This window comes from Lissotriton vulgaris, chromosome 3_1 (genome assembly GCF_964263255.1).
Source record: "Lissotriton vulgaris chromosome 3_1, aLisVul1.2, whole genome shotgun sequence".
Taxonomy (NCBI): Eukaryota; Metazoa; Chordata; class Amphibia; order Caudata; family Salamandridae; genus Lissotriton; species Lissotriton vulgaris.
Genome location: NC_141689.1, coordinates 555,532,800 through 555,550,839, shown reverse-complemented (window position 1 = coordinate 555,550,839; position 18,040 = coordinate 555,532,800). Strand labels below are relative to the sequence as shown.

The 18,040-nt window shown below is 41.6% G+C and overlaps 1 protein-coding gene across 1 annotated transcript in view; it reads right to left on the bottom strand.

Annotated features, from left to right (window-relative positions):
• The window catches only part of MSH3 (mutS homolog 3), a 2,089,876-nt gene that overhangs the window by 697,771 nt on the left and 1,374,065 nt on the right, over positions 1 to 18,040 (bottom strand). The window contains exon 14 of the mRNA XM_086960834.1: positions 4,658 to 4,845. Within this exon, the coding sequence (XP_086816960.1) occupies positions 4,658 to 4,845 (188 nt within the window). The remainder of the gene's footprint in view (positions 1 to 4,657; positions 4,846 to 18,040) is intronic.

Genomic DNA, 18,040 nt, shown 5'->3' with positions numbered 1-18,040 from the left:
TAAATCCCTTCTATCTTCCACCATATTGGAGAATATCTTTCCTCACTCAGAATGGAATAGTCTTTATAATTAAAATGAATGCCCAAAACACCTTTTCCAGTGTTCTCATATATCCATATCCTGGTCCACGAACACATTTCCGCAATTGTATTGGGCCTTTCTTGTCTGCGCTCTTCTGTAAAATAGCTAATTTTACTGCCTTTGAGGATTTTCATTTTCACCTGGATGACTTAACTCAACAGTTCTTAACCTTTTGACTTCTGTGGACCCCGAACTGAATCATTGCTGGATTTCGGGGACCCCCACTGAGTGATTATTGGAAGCCGGGGACCACCGACCTAAACAATTGTTATGATTTGATCAGCAGAACAAAACACACACAAAAACAAGAATACACCATTCAGATGCTCAAATATTGAGATATTTGGTTTATGACAATCAAATGTAATATTTTTTTCACATTTTCTATTTTAATTCTGTATTTGATATACTTTATTAATTGTAATATTATTTAATTTTGTAAAACAAGCACGGACCCCGTTCAACAGGTTTCACGGACCCCCAAGAGTTCTCCGAACACAAGTTAAGCCTAACTGACTTAACTAGTAATGACACTATGCTCATTGACGACTTCTCAGTATTTGGTTTTGAACAACTGATTAAAGACCCTACCCACACTGGGGGCCATATTCGAGATGCCACATTTTCCAATCATGAATTTGTAAAAGTAGCCACATCTCCCATTAATATGGTTAGACCTCGCTGCGATCCCTTGTATTTCAACATTCCTGCTACTGCCTGCTCTACCCAACTCTAGCCTTTCTCATACAGCCCAACCCTGGGCCGAAATCAATCATAAGAATTTAAGAACTGCCTTAACTCAACATGCCCTGACTACTTCTGATGATACAACTAAATTGTCCACAATGTTCACATTCTGGTTCACAACTGCTCTAGACACTATAACTCTGAAGAGAAAGGTCAAACATACATCTTAACCCTTCTGTCCCATTGTACTCGGAAGACCTCTGTACAGATAAAAAAAATAGAACAGATTTGGAGACAATATTATGATGAAGCAGTCAAAGGACACTACAGAGCTGCTATATGCACCTAAAAACAGCTAAAGTCTTTATATATGACTGATTGCCAGCTCTAAATTTCCAACTAAGGATCTCTTTAATTTGGTAAAACAATTGAGCAAACATGCAGGTGGGAATAGCTTCAGTCTTATCCAAAAACTGTGTGATAATCTAGTTACTTTCTTTCAAGAAAAGATTGAAAATATATATTTCGAGATCACTCATTGACTGATCTTCCTCTCCCTTTGGAGACTATTTCAGTCAACTTACCAGGAACACCCTTAGATAAACGTTCCTAACTTTCCGAAACTTAGGGCTTGAAACTTTTACTTTCCATAATATCAAGATCTCCTTTTGACCCACGCACTACCCAAATGATACAATAACTTCCAATTAAAGTGGTACTCATTCTTACTAATATGCAACATGTCACTGGAAAGGTAGCTCATTTCGACAGAATGTAAAACAGCTATATTTACATCTATGCTAAAAAACACACCAGAAGATCCATCACAGATCACAAACTATAGATCACTCTCCTCATCCCAGATCACAAACTATAGATAAATCTCCTTACTATCACTTTCCTCCAAAATTCTGGAGAAAGCAGTGAATCTTCAGCTATCTTTTTATACTGACGGTAACAACCTATTATCAGGATTTTGACTGATGCGCAGAACAGAAACAGACCTGTTGGCAGTAACATGCGATCTCAGAACTATTTTTGACCTAGGCAGATCAACCGCTCTAGCGCTTCTAGACTTTTCCGGGGCTTTTGATTCATTCAGTCTTCCAATCAAGAGCTCTAGGTAGGCTGGTGAATTCTGGCATTTGTAATTAGACAGATAGATTATTCAGACAAACTGATTAATAGGGACACTATACCATACAATTCGCTTATGATCAGGTTCTGTGTTTGAATCACAAACAAGGGTTGTTTTTGTAACTTTTGAATAAAACAACATGCACATATACAGATGTCAGAGATTACACACTATAGGATTCAATCATTGCCACATCTGTGTACATATGGGATTGCAATGTAAACCTCACACTCCTCTGTGTCATTTGTATAAGTGGGACACAGCAACAATGGTGCAAACAGTTTTCCCGGGGCACCAGATGGCAAATTAGGTAAACAGATGCCAAAATGAAGGCACAAAAATAATTGAAAAAGAAAAGACCACGATACTGTATCAAATAACTTTCCACGTGCTAGGTAGGTAGGTTTCTTAGAATAACCAAAAGTGATCAGGATTAACTCAGTTCCACATTCTTGAGGTGGTGTTCAAATTTCTGCTGTATAGAGAATTGTTCTAGCACCCTTTTCTGGCTTAATGCTATATATGCTTTGCTCATGCTGAGCAGCAACTGTTATGTTACGTCAAAGGATTTTATAAAGCACTCATATTTCATATTTGGTGTCTTAGTGCTGACTACTATAAAGCACGATTAACAAACCCTTAATTATTAAACAGCAACGTCTTTAGCTCCTTTCTAAAAGATGGGTCTGATATGAGGAGTAAAACTATTCCAGAGCTTAGTTGTTTCCGTAATAAAGCTTCTTCCTCCCCAGTTCAACTTACGGAATCTAGGGACGACCTATTTCTTGACTCCAAGGGAGCGTAGATGTCTGCTGGGTTTATACTACTTGAATCTGTGCTTCAGGAACTCTGGGCCAATGTTAGGCAGAACTTTGTGGGAGGTGCAAAGGGCCTTGAACTTAATGCGACTTCTCACTGGAAGACAGTGTAACCTGTAAATTTCCTGGGAAAGAGATTGGATTTTAGGGATTCCTAGGAGAAGCCTAGCTGTTGCATTTTGCATTGTCTGAAGCTTATTAAGATGCTTTCCCTGCACATTCAAGCATAGACCATTACAGTAGTCCAATTTTTATAGGACCAAGGCCATGATCACTTTTTTTGATGTTGGCTGGGATAAAGGTGAGAATTTTGTTAATCATCCTAAGTGAGTAGTAGGAGAAGGAGACAAGGCATTTAAGACAATAGCATTTACCTGGCTACCAAATTTCAGTTTATTATCCATTTGGATTCATAGGTTATTTGCGTTAGATACAGGGATGGGCAGGGGACCTAGTTCATCTGGCCACCAGGAAGGGGCCCAAGCTGGAGAGAGGTTACCAAACAATTCCACCCTGTTTTACCTGAATTGAGCTTCCAGCAATGTTGGCTCATCCATGAACCCGACTGCAAACATGCAATTATGGAAACAGGACAAGACGTTGCCGTTGTTGAAAAACTGAAATGACTATCTGGATTCATAGTGTTCAAGGGCAACTCTTTGTAGTCTTCCTGACAGAAAGAAACTCAGTAAGGCCAAGGCTTTACGCTTGACTCCTAGCCTGCCCAGTCGGCCAACTAACAGCCCATGATTGACAGTATCAAAGCTGCCAACAGATTGAGAAGAATAAGAGCAGCGTTGCCTGCTCTGTCCGGAGCAGCCCTTATCTCCTCAGTTGCCTTGATCAGGGCAGTTAATGCATTGTGTCTGGGTCTAAAACCGAATTGAGTGGAGTCCAATAGACAATTGTCTGAGATTAACTGAATGAGTTGCATATTCATTTCTTTCTCCACTATCTTTGCAGGGAGTGAAATTGGACCTTAGTTGCTTGGGTTGGCAGGGTTCAAGTTAGATCTCTTTAGATGGGGGGATGAACGCTCTTTTTCAATGAGAAGAGAAAACTTCTGTGATTAACATGGAGTCTGAAATAGTATACAGAATATTTCCAATTACATCAGATGCTAGCTTTAGAGTAGCGGGGGGCAGATGTCTAAGGTGGAGGCAGATGTAGCACTGATGACCCTTTTTACTACCTTATCATGGGAAACAGCGAGGAACTCTGTCAAGTGTGTGTGAACAGCATTAGCCTGATTGGTGTGGGCCAAAGCATCTGACAAGTTTGAATTCTCAAACTTTAAATAAATGTGGTTCACTTTGTCTCAGAGGGTGTGTGCCAATGTATCACAAAGTGATTGGCTATGGCTCTCTTTATTACCACTTGGGAGGGTAGTAGGTTTGGTCACTACCTTGAAAAGCTCCTTAGTGGAGTCTTTTGCTGACTCAATTTTTTGAGTAAAATATTTACTCTTTTCATTAATCAAAAAGCTTTTCTATTTGGTCAGCGCAAGTTTGTAGGAATTTTTTTATTAGTTATCATATTCGTAGTACCAGTGTCTTTCCTGTCTCCTAAACCTTTGTTTTTGTAGCCTAAGTGCCTCAGTAAACCACCCCTATTTGACACTTAATAAACTTCAATATGTTTGTGAGGTTAACTGGCTGCGTAAGCCTTGTACAATTAGGTTCCTAGACAATATGAACCTGGAGCACTGCCAAAGCAAAGTTCTTTGATAATGATGGTTATCGCCTAAACAGTAATCTATGAATCTTATTGTGTTATTGTTAATATCTACAAAGTGTACCTTATTGTTTAATAATTTTTATCTATCATAACAATATGATAGTATATCTTTTATACAACGATTACATGAGCTGTGTACCACTGACATTTTTTAAAGGTTATTGTTTCTCATTGTGGTATTAGAAATCATACTTACTTGGCAGCTTCCTCATTTAGTATCTGTAAAAAGTGTTGCACTGGACTGAGCATCTGTGGAATCTCCAGAAGTATTTTTCGCATCAAGAGACATTTCACTTGAGACTGTATGGCTGGAACAAGGGCTTGAAATTCTGTCTCTAGCTGGCACAGTGTGAAAACAATCAGGTAGAATTCCTGGGTAGAACACTGGGATAGAAAATGGCTGGTGTCATGAACTTGCATTTTATGCGGTTTCATTTCTTTATAGAAGCACTGTGTGAAGAAGGACTAGTGTATTCTTAGCATTTATTCACATCAAAATTGCTAACAAATCATACATTTTAGACACAGGACATAAAATCAACTTATACCTGTAGCATACAATTTTTAACCATTACAGTGGACAAAAGACAAACAGAGAGCAGAGCTAAGTAGGGAATTTGGTAATCTAGGTGACACTGGCGTCCCTAGAGAGGGCCAGATGAGACTTGTGCCCCAAATCCATTTGTCCTAGCTCCCTTCCTCCACCCCCTCCACCCTCACCACCACAGGATGTGACACAGAAAAATCTGCCCTGCACTTTGCTAAATACACATATTTGTTTAACTAACTTTCACTGCAAATCAGGTTATTAGCTTAAGAATTTTAAATCTGATATTGCAGGTATGTGTATATTGTTTATAGATTCATGTAAAGACAGATTTATTAAATGTTATGCATATATATATATATATATATATATATATATATATGGTCAGTGACATCACTCATGATATCACTGATGCCATCTCAAATGACATCACTGATATATATATATTTTTTTAAACAATTTGGAAGGGGGCTGCTTGGCCTTCCTCCCGAGGCCTTAATCGGCCCCGGGGACCCCATCCTCCGGGGCCGGACTTTTTTTTTCTTTTCGTCTTTGGTTTTTGGAAGAGAGAGCAGGTTTCCTGCTCTCTCTTCCAAAAACCAAAGCAGTTTGCTATGGCAGGGGGGGAGCCGTGAGGCTCTCACCCTGGCATAGTAAACAGCAGTGTTCCGGGGGTGGGCACCCCGGGACACTGCAGGAGCCGGCCCTGGGGGGTGGCGGACCCCAGGGCCATGACCAAGCTCCAGGAGGGGGGCCACGCGGCCCCCTCCCAACATTTCCAAAGCCCCAGGGAGGAGTTGGTCCCCAAGGCTGGGGGGTCAATCACGGACCCCCTATTTTAATATTTAGAACCTCGGGGAGGTGGCGGTCCACGGGCCGTGTGGTGGAGCTCAAGCTCCCCCACACAGGTTTTTTATTTTTATTTCAAAATGCAAAACAAGCCCGGGGGGTGGCGGTTCCTGGGCTTGGGGGGGCCTTTGAGCCCCCCCACCCATGTATTTTTCAACCCCCGGGGGTGGCGGTCCCCAGGGCTTGGGGGGCTCTGAGCGCCCCCATCACATTGATAATAGTGCCCCCAGGACTTGGCCCCCCAGGGGCTAAATAGTAAAGAAGCGCGTTAGCCCGCGCTTCTTTTTTTTTATTTTTCGCGGCCGGATCCGCAGATCCTACTCGGATTTTCCTGTTTAAAAAATAAAACAAATTTTTTCGGTGGGACCCCTAAGCAAGCCTAGGGGGTCAGGGTGTTTCTAACCTGCCCCTTTTTCGCGTTTTGCGCATTTCTTTTACTTATTTCTTGTGCCTCGCTTCTACCGAGGCACAATATGGCTGCGCACACTTCCTGCTGTTGACAGCCACTTACCATAAAGCTTGTGATCGGGAGGGTGCGCGGATCCTGTGCGGCCATAGATATATCAAGTTTTTTACTTTTGATTTTCTCAGCAACAACTGAATGGATTTACACCATTAAACAAAAAGGGATCTTTCTGAATCAAGAGCTACCTTTTTGCCAAATTTGGTGTAATTCCGTTCAGCAGATCGGGCTGTAGCAATGTCTAAAGTTTCCTATGGGAAATTGCATGGGAAAACACGTTTTGGGACCCTCCTTTTTGTCTCGGCCCCGGCTTGCCGAATCACCCCGAAACTTTCAGGATAGGAGTGGATCGGAGCGGGCCATAAATTTGGAAAATTTCACAAAAATTCATCAATCAGCGCCAAAGTTATTGGGAATAAAATGTTGCGAATTTCCTATGAAAAATAGGCCCTAACTATAACTACCTACTGGCGACCGCCAGTAGGTGATATATATATATATATATATATATATCAATAATCAATAATGCCATTTGAGATGTCATCAGTGATGTCATAAATGCTGTCAAAGAACATGTCTTGATAGATGTAATATATGAGATAATAAGCAGCACATGGCATGGGTACAAGTTATAGTTATGTTAACAATAACTCGTGAATTTCTGTGTTTTCTGGCATATTTACCTAAATATAATGTCTCTTTAACCTTTGTTTTTTCACCTGTGAGAGCATCCAGGCGCTGAGTAGGTGAGTGTAGGCATGTGGTGAGGCTGTGCCTGAATACCGGCAGTCTTTATGGTCCCACAAGAAGACTAATTGGATATCCAGGTCTTTAGCTTCTTGCAGAATTCAAGAAGTGAGTAGGAGGCCTGATGTGTTGGAGAGGTCATTCTAGGATTTGGTGACTTGGTAGGAGAATGATAGACCTCCCTTTCTACTTCTGTGGATGTGGGATGTGTGTGAGAGTGATGCTGAGTGTAGTTGTCTGGTGGGTTGGTGGAAGTGAAGCCGGCGATTAAGGTATGCGGGTCCCATGTTGCGTAGTGAGTTGAATGCATATGTGTCAAGTGTGAACTGGCAGCACTTATGAATGGGAAGTCAGTGGAGCTCTATGAGGTGTGGTGTGAGTTCGGCACGGAATTTCGAGGACAAGTCTGGCAGTTTTGGATGGTTTGTGTAGTCTGTGACGCAGATGGGTTAGGATGCAAGTATAGAGTGCGCTGCCGTACTCCAATCTGCCTGTGATTAGGGTGTGATGGTATGTCTGGTCCGCCTGGTGTCCAGTGAGAGACACTTGAAGATTTTACTTAACATGCGGAGGATGTCGAAGCATGAAGAGGTGATGGTGTTGACTTGGGACTTCATGGTATGGTTCATGTCCAGGATGAGGCCTAGTTTCCTAGAGAGGTCAGTTAGGGTGGGAGTGGGCCACCAGTTCGAGTCCCAAGACGAGCTCTTATTCCCAAAGATCAGCACTTTAGTTTTGTCGGTGTTGAGCTTGAGCCAGTTTCTTTCATCCAATTGGCCACGCTAGTCATGTACTGTTTGTGGTTTGCCTTTGTGGTGATTGTGGGCTCCCTGAAACAGAGTAGTTGAGCCTGCCCCAGGGGATGGTGAACCCGGGGTATTTTAAGGCTTATGGAGGGCCCCCTCCCATAAAAGTTATGTCACTGCCCTGGCATTGGGATCACCAGGGACCAAAGTGGGCTAGGGGACAAGGGCCTCACTCACACCCCTCCCCAAATATTTATTACAAATAGTGGTGATCATTTCTGGTTTTTTTTTCACGATCCCACAGTTGTCCCGCGGGACCAGGAAAATCCTCAGATATTTTGGGGGGCCCAGAAGGGGTCCCTCTGGGTTCCCCCAGAGGCCCTAGGGAGGTAGAGAATCCCTGCTCTGTCCCCTAATATTATTTTTATTTTTACATTTTAGGACTGGGGACTAACCCCCAGATTCATCATTGTCATGTTTTGCGAGTCCTTAATAGCGATTTTTAAGGAATCGCTATTTAAGACTCGCAAAACGGGATTCATGTAGAAATCTCAATATTTATTGCGATTACTACAGCTTCCTTATTTGCGATTCGCTATTTGCTAATCGCAAATAAGGAATGACTCCCCATTCATTCCTATGGACCTAAAGGCCCATAGGAATGAATGGGGAGTCATTCCTTATTTGTGATTTGCAAATAGCGATTCGCAAATAAGGAAGCGATTTCAAGGGTGCCAGGGTGTCCAAAGGACACCCTGTAGCACCCCTGAAATGGTAATGTACACTGGTGTTGCACACACACATGTCCAAAGGACATGTGTGTGTGTAACATACAACTTAGAAAAATGCACTAAAGTGCATTTTTCCAGGTTTTTGCTATTTACCACATAGTTAGACTTCGCGGTAAATAGCGGCCCCGGATTGCGAATTCGCAATTTTAAAATTGTTCATGAATTGCATTTAAGGAATCTCAAATAGAGATTCCTTAAATGCAATTATTCGCAATTTAGCGATTTTTAGAATTGCGATTTTTGCATTTGGGATGATGAATCCCAAATGCAAAAATAGCGCTCGCAAAGGGCCAGATTCTCAGAATCTGGCCCTTTGCGAGCCGATTTCGGCTTCATGAATCTGGCTGTTTGTACCCAAGTCCTGTAATGGCTGCCTGCTACATTTTGCTCATTTTGCTGTCAGCTAACCAGAGAGTTGCTCTTGCAGGAGCGAATTGGCCCAAGGCGAAAAAAGCTCCATGGGATAATCAGATGCCTCTATTTTTTAAAAATGAGGTTGAGGGAAACACGCACGAGTCCCTCGAACCCAACCATCTAGATATACAAATATTTTTTAACCTTAAGTTTTGAAAATCTACTGAATGGATTTACACCAAATCAAAAAAAAAGCACAATCTATAGACCAAAATCTAGCTTCCTGCTAAATTTTATGAAATTCCATTCAGCCGTTTTTGCAATAGTGCTCCTTAAAGTCGTCCAAGGCAAATGTATGGGGATTTTGTCTTTTGGAACCCCCATTTTTGTCGCCCACGCCCCTCCCCCCGCTTGACACATCAGCACAAAACTTTTTGGGAAAGTTTTATATAGATTGGTTACACAGTGCCAAAGTTATAAGCAAAACAAAGAAGGCATATCCTAATATATATATATATATATATATATATATATATATATATATATATATATATATATATATATATATATATATATACACACACACACACACATTACGATTGACTTTTGTAGGTTTCCCCATCAGTTTTATCTGTGGTCCAATGGGCACCCTTCTATGAGGTCACTGGTATGTGACATAAAAAACCTCTGTTTTTACCAATGAGAGCCATTTTAACCACAATATTGAAGAAAAAGTATACAAGGGCTAGTAATCTCCTAAACAGAAATTTTCGGAAATCATTGAATAATAGTGCGTTTTAAAGCACCAGGGGCCAGTAACATTTTGATGAGATTTAAAGAGACCCTGATAAGCTGAACTTTTACAATCCCTGATCAAAGCAGATATTACTATTCCCCACATTGTTTTAATGCAAATATCCAGGTACACCAAAAATGTCTAGACTACAAAATGGTCCGTCATCGGTATTCTCACAGAGGGTAAAAAAAGGACCCTGTACATCCGAGGCAGAAACTGATCGCTGCAGTGAGCTGGAATTCTCCTTAACCAACGCAGCCACCAGAAATTCCCTGTCACCACAAGTGGTCGAAAGTCACTGCCTCAATACACAGAATGGTCACATCGAGAGATATAAATACGAAAGATTACTGGACATGAAAAGGTAAATAGACTTTACATAGTTCTCATTTGCAGCTCTCTACAAGCCAAACTAAATCCACTCCAGAGTAGACAACTTGAAAATAACTTTCCAACTGTCAGCACTATGTCGTCACAATGGGTCCTTAAGTGTACCAGTATTTAAAAGAATTAGAAACTCTCAGTAATAAAATTGCAAGTTGAAATTATCACATGAATTAGTTTTCTGTCAGTAGTTCTAGGGCTACAAGCTATTTGTGTTTGGCATGCAGGCTCCTTTAGCAAGGCAGCAGCCATTTTCCTTAGAAGATGCAGTGGGCACCCACCTTGCTCACACATCTTTGGTAATCAGAGATGTTGTTAAGGCTTGGCTTTAAGCAAGCTTTCACGTCAATACCGGAAGCACTGGATAAGGTGCAAGCCAGGAGATGATAAACATGCAGCGCAAAAGTCACAGGGTGCTCTTGAGTAAAAGTGCTGCTGCAGCTCTCTCTCCTCTGTCTAGACCCAGCCCCGACCAAGAAATTCAGAGCTAAAGTCTATGAGAATAGAGATTGGGGGGTTAATGAGCAAGGCCAAATTTTGAACTAGAACCGCTCTATCTTAAAGGTATAGGCCAGAGAAAATTGAAGGTTGCAACCATGGAGAAGATAATGAGAAATAACTCTACAAGACACTAGTAAAGCTGTGTGTGGAGTGAAGGCTTTAGTTCTTTTTACTTCAGTAGCAATATATGTGGAAGACAGGCAGAGTTTGACACGCGTTCACACGTGTATAATAAGTGGCAACAACATGGCAGAGTTCAAGACACAGCTTTAAGCAGTGGCATGGTTAAGCGAGACTGAGACATGCAAGATGCAAAGAGGATGTCAAGCAAGATGATGTACCGTATTTGAAAAACATGATTCACCTCATAACAAGCACTGGTAAAAACCAACAGTTCTCGACTCGTCCTAACTATTGGTTTTGCCAATGCTTTTTGTTGATAGCATGCTTGTATATGCGTCAACACACATGGCTTACCATCTTTAAATGGTATAAACCAGTTTTATTTCCTGGTTTGTAATTATTGTGAAAATGTAAGTAAGATTACAGCAGCATGCAGCATTTTTACATCTCTAGAATTTAAGGGACCAAAATCTCTTCAAACGTTTACCTCATGGTTGTCTCCTTCTAAATAGTGTCTTCGCTGTACAAAAGCATCTTTAATGGCTAAAGATTCTCTGTTATAATTATGTTGTTCTGTTCCTGCTAAGGTTTGAGAATAAAAAGCCACTGGATGTAAGGCCCCTGTCTGTGGATCTCTTTGAGTTGGAACGCTTCAATGGGTATACCAGAAGCATCCGTTTGACCAATAGCACGCAAATACACATCTGGATGATGTAGGACCGGAGCTCAAGTAAATCCCCTTTTAAGTGTTCAGAATGCTATGCTTCCTACTGTGTCATGCCTAAATAAAAGGACCCCCTTTCGAGTTAAACATGTCATGAAAGCAATAATGGTGGAAAACAATTAGACACATTGTAAAGTTGGAAAATTCACCAAAACATTGCACTTCTTTAAGGTTCTGTGGCTTATGCCATTGATTGTAATGGGATAGCCCACAGATTTCACAAACGGAGCTTTAAAAACACATTTTTATAATGTAGCATATAAACAATGTTGTAAGAGTCATTTAAGGACCTTTTATATGCCTTCTGTTTTGTAGAAGGGAGTTGGAAAAAATTAAAATATTATCCAGGTAAACAATTAAAAAACTATCCCAGATGTCACATAGGATGCCACTAATGTAGTGCTGGAAGGCAGCAGGGCCCTTACAGAGAACAAATGGCATAACAGAGCATTCATAATGCCCATATGTAGCATTAAATGCTGTCTTCCATTCATCAAATTCAATTATGCTAATTACATTTTAGGCACCTTAGATATGTAACTTCGTGAAATATTTAACACAAGGTAGATTACTCAAAAACAGAGCGGAGAGGTTCAATTCAATTCAAAAGACCTTTATTCGAATTTCATGAAATTCATAAAAGTACAACAATAAAAAACAGTTCATTCTCTAGGCAAATCAATTTCCAGAAATCAAGATCTTTAAAATTTTGTTACAGCTCTCATAAGTCAAATTTTCAGGGGTTTTCCATCATTTTGCGTACATGAGTTATCAGTCTTAGGAAAGTGCTAGTGCGAAAAGTTAATTCATCTGTATCCAGAGAAAGCAACATTAAATAAGACTCCCCTAAAGAGAGGGGTCATCGATTTCTAAAATATGGAGTTAAAAACCAGTTAATATACTTTAAATAAAATTTACAGAAAAATAGGAAGTGCAGGTTATTCTGTGTGCTTATCCCATCACACGGGCATGGGTTATAATGTGATGTATGATAGTAACTCAAAGGGAAGCCCAGTAGAAATTTCACAGAGCCCGCCCTTAGGCGAAATAACAATGATCTTTCCCAGTTAGTCATGGGGAAAGTGAGATAGGATGGGAGTGGTTGCCTACACAACTCATTCCCCATGTATGTCGCAACTGTAGATTTAAGTAATTCCCTTCCCATTCTTTCTGAGTTATAAAGTGCATATAGTGCTTGTTTAACCTCATTCTTATCTTTAGGCTCGATCCTGGATGGATCGGAGAAAAGATCTCCCCTACCCACGGCCCGCAATGTCTTTGAAACTCCAGCAAGCCAGGGGATAGCTAAGCCCTGTTCACATTTAAAACAATCTTTTATAATATTCTGTGTTAGGGCGGCTGAGTTATTCCTCCAGATCCTATGCCAGAATAGTGCTGGTCTGGTCCTAATAAAATCACATGTATAGGGGAGGTTTAATTCCTTGTGACAAATAAACTCGGGGGAAGAGATTAGGGCACCCAGTATTTTTCTGCAGAATCGATTTTCTTCTCGTTGAATACTGGGACTTATCCCCAGACCCCAAACCTCTGCCCCATATGTTGCTACTGGTATGCACTGTAACCTACAATTTTTTTAAATAGCTCTAGTGGCACCTATTTTCTTTGGGCATGACAGGCTCAGGATAGAACTGGTGGCTTTCGAGAACCTGCCCGTGGTGTGGATCAGGTGGCCACTCCATGAGCCGTTCGCAGCGAAAACCAACCTTAAATATGGGAATGTATTCACAGATTTTAATTTTTCTGGCCCTACATTTATGGTGTTGAGCTTCCGGTTCCCTAGGCCATGTCATAATAAAAGATTTATTAAAATGTACATGCAGATCTAGAGCCTCCATGTATTAAACAAATGTTTTGACAAGTAGGCGGAGGGCATTAGGTGTGCGACCCATAAGGACCGCATCATCTGCGTATAATAAAACCGGTAATGGTTGGCCATGGATTATTGGCACATCTGGACCCCAAACCTCTGCCCCATATGTTGCTACTGGTATGCACTGTAACCTACAATTTTTTTAAATAGCTCTAGTGGCACCTATTTTCTTTGGGCATGACAGGCTCAGGATAGAATTGGTGGCTTTCGAGAACCTGCCCGTGGTGTGGATCAGGTGGCCACTCCATGAGCCGTTCGCAGCGAAAACCAACCTTAAATATGGGAATGTATTCACAGATTTTAATTTTTCTGGCCCTACATTTATGGTGTTGAGCTTCCGTTTCCCTAGGCCATGTCATAATAAAAGATTTATTAAAATGTACACGCAGATCTAGAGCCTCCATGTATTAAACAAATGTTTTGACAAGTAGGCGGAGGGCATTAGGTGTGCGACCCATAAGGACCGCATCATCTGCGTATAATAAAACCGGTAATGGTTGGCCATGGATTATTGGCACATCTGGACCCCAAACCTCTGCCCCATATGTTGCTACTGGTATGCACTGTAACCTACAATTTTTTTAAATAGCTCTAGTGGCACCTATTTTCTTTGGGCATGACAGGCTCAGGATAGAATTGATGGCTTTCGAGAACTTGCCCGTGGTGTGGACCAGGTGGCCACTCCATGAGCCGTTCGCAGCGAAAACCAACCTTAAATATGGGAATGTATTCACAGATTTTCATTTTTCTGGCCCTACATTTATGGTGTTGAGCTTCCGTTTCCCTAGGCCATGTCATAATAAAAGATTTATTAAAATGTACACGCAGATCTAGAGCCTCCATGTATTGAACAAATGTTTTGACAAGTAGGCGGAGGGCATTAGGTGTGCGACCCATAAGGACCGCATCATCTGCGTATTATAAAACCGGTAATGGTTGGCCATGGATTATTGGCACATCTGGAGGCACTTGTTTGAAAGATTTAGCTAAACCATTGATATAAATATTAAGAAGCAGGGTTGCTGAAACGCACCCCTGTCTGACCCTCCTACCTATTTTAATAGGTCCGGATACTTCCCCACCCGTCTCAATCCTAACTTGTGCCTTAAGGTCTGTAGAGGAGAGGTAACTTATGCCTATTTAGAAAGGTTAGTGTTCATTTCTCTGTAGTTGATGCATGAGCGTTGTTTGCCCTGGGGACTAGGGGCCATATGTATCAAGGCCAAATGGGTTCGCAAACGCCGATATTCGCAGAATTTCGCCGTTTGCGAACTCATTTTCGCAAAATGATATGTATGAAAGAATTTGGGTGCAAAATAAGGAATCGCAAAATTTACGATTCCTTATTTTGCAATTCCATTTAAGGAATAGCAAATTTTGCGATTCCTTAAATGCAATGTATTAAGCAAAAAAAAATTCCAAAATGCCCTTAAGGAATCGCAAATTACCACCAACTTCTAGTTGGTGGTAAGTTGCGATTTCCTTGAAAAATGCACATTTCAGCATTTTTCAAAGTGCCATGTGAGGCACATACATGCCCTTAGGGCATGTATGTGCACCACATGTGCACCCATACTTATTTTAGGGGTGCAACAGGGTGTCCTTTGGACACCCCTGCACCCTTGAAATTATTCTCAATTTGCGATTAGCAAATAGCGAATCGCAAATTGAGAATAAATTCCCATTCCCATAGAAATTAAGGAATATCAAGGAATCGCTAAAATATTGAGATTTTCTTGATACATACCAATTAGCGATTCTGAAATAGCGATTTCTTATAAATCGCTATTACAGAATCGCTAATTGGTATCTTGATACATATGGCCCTAGGTCCCAAAAATGTTGGTGCCTCCTGTCAGGGATGAAGAGGCTTATTTATATCATTCAGCCAGATTTTTTCATATATAGGGCCAGATGTATGACCTGCAAATTAGCACATCGCAAACTGCGAGTCACTTGCGACTCGCAATTTGCGAGGCACTATTTTGCATGTACAACAGTGTGTTTAATAAGGTTTGCAATTCCCAATGAGGTCGCAAATTGCGAGGCTCATGAATATTAGTGATCCTCTTGTAATTTGTGAGCCCATAGGGAATGACAGGCCCTTAGGGATGGTGGCCTGCTGGGCTCAGCAGACCACCATGTCTGGGACTGCTTTTTTAATAAAGCAGTTTTTTGCTTTTTTAATGCAGCCCGTTTTCCTTAGAGGAAAATGGGATGCATTTAAAAAAACAAAAATGAAACTTTTCAGTTTCATTTTTGTAAGGGCATGTAGTGGTCTCTGGGACCACTGCCTGCTCTCAAAAAGTATTTTCCAACATACTCACAAAGGGGAAGGGGTCCTCTGGGGACCCCTTCCCCTTTTCGAGTGGTTTACCACCTACTTGAAGGAGGTGGTAGACTGCAAATGTTTTGCAGCTGCAAATGCGGTTGCAAAACACCAGTACATTGCATGTTGACTTGCTATTAGGAAGGGACACCCTTTCTTAATAGGAAGAGTCGCAAATGCTATTTTGCGAGTCAGTGACTCGCAAAATAGCATTCGTACATGCTATTACCCTTTTTTTGCAGCCACAAAAGGGAGGTTCTCCCGTTTGCGGAAGCCAAAAAGGGTCATAGCTCTGTAATTCCTTCTCTTTCCTTTGAATAATAGCATACATGCGATCATAGAAAATCCTGGCTCCTGGAAGTAAGTTTATGGCAGAGTCATGAGGTCTATGTTGTGATAATTATTTTGCCACTTTCTCACAAAATAGGTCTGCAAATTATTGATATGCCCTGAGTTCGACACTTTATCCTTAGCGGCCTCAGTACTAGTCACGGTTGTCACCTTAGAAAAACAATTTTGCAGACATCTAGGAGAGGAAATATTTGGAGTCCTTTTGATCCAGTAAATATTAGGATTCTGTCGCCAAAGCCAAGTGGTGCCTAGTATGTTACCAACGTATGGTACATCAAAAAAATAGATTCTAGGTAACTAGCAAGGGACACAATGATGATCTTGGTAGTCTCTTGAGTCACGTCTCCTGACATCAAAGATGTTCCATTAAATGTCCATATAGGTTCAGCTTGTGATTTTTTGAAGTAATTTAATACCATATGTTAGACCACTCATTCTTGGGGTGGTCTTCCCCCAAACAGTTTGCCTTCTTACCTCCTCTTTTTGCTGCATCTTTTTCTTGACCTTAGAAGCCTACCACGGCTGAACAGTGCTCAAGTGCATATTCTTCTTCCCTAAAACATGGAGACATTTGTGTATATCCAATAGGCAAATTTAGTATACTTATAAGCTACTTGTAAAGTGGTAGAAAACCTACCCAGGACATGTAATCTAAATGCTACTAGTGGGCTTGCAGCACTGGTTATGCCTGGTAGCCTTTCAAACCTGCCTCAGGCCTGCCATTACAAGGCCTATGTGTGCAGTTTACTGACACTTCGACTTTGCATTTAACCCCACTTGCCAAGCCTTAAACTCACCTTTTATGATACATAAGTCACCCCTAAGGCCTTAGTTAGCCCTAAGGGCAGAGTGCTGTGTAAATAAAAGGTATGACAAGCACTTTTAAGTTTTACATGTCCTAGTGGTGACAAACAGCTACATTCGGTTTCCTCTACTGTGAGGCCTACCCCTCTCATACACTAGCATGGTAATGCCTTAAAGCGCTTTAAAGTTGTAATTCCTGATTAGAAAGGAGTAGCTGCATCACGTTTTAAATCTTTGGAATGGTAATGATAACTTCTCTTTAATGGTAAAGTTGGATTTAATATTACTATTTTAGAAATGGCACTTTTAGAGCATGGGTATTTCTCTGCTCTTACTGCTCTGAATGCCTTGCAGCCTGTCTTCAATAAAAGTTTGAGGTGGGGGACAGCTATACTTTGTGCATTCCCTTTAGACAGCCAGAACCACAGGAATGGTGGGTGTGACAGAGAACCCATCTTCATTCATCTGCATTCAGTTCTTCCTAAGCAGGAAGAGAGGGGTAGCTGACACACCTGAATAGGCAGTGTCTTGTTTCCTACATAAAGGGATGACTACTCCCCTACTGATAGTCAGGAGCCAGGGGTGGGATGAAAGGGGAGCATGTGCACTTCAAGGGCCTGCTTTGCATGTGCACTTCAAGGGCCTGCTTTGACATCACACCCACTTCAAAGGCACAACTGGGTATAAGAACTGTGGCTCTGGGGGTCTTTACTCTGCCAGGAGTAAAGACTGCTGTGCTACAAGGATAGCCACTTTATTTGACTGCTACTCTTGAAGACCACTGTTTCTGCTTTGCTGTGCTCCCTGCTAATTTCTGCCCTGCTGAGGACAAGGACTGGATCCATCTCACTTGAACCCAGAGTGACTCGAAGGGCTTGCTGGCTTGCCCCCTGTTCTGAAGTCTCAGCCCATTAAAGACTTACTTCAACTCTGCAATAGCACCTGGGCTCTACCATCTGTGAGTCCTGCCCTGCTAAGTCGTACCAATCCAGTCCTGGGCCCCTGAAAGGTGATTTCAGCTGTTCAGAACCATCAAAATTGACGCAGTGACAATTGCACACCGATCGGTGCTGATGCATCGATCTTCGATGCAGGAGCCGATCTACGGCATTGCGTTGACAGACTGTGCCGCTCAAAGACGATGGACAGCGCAGCTCAACAACAACGCAGTAAAGGGGT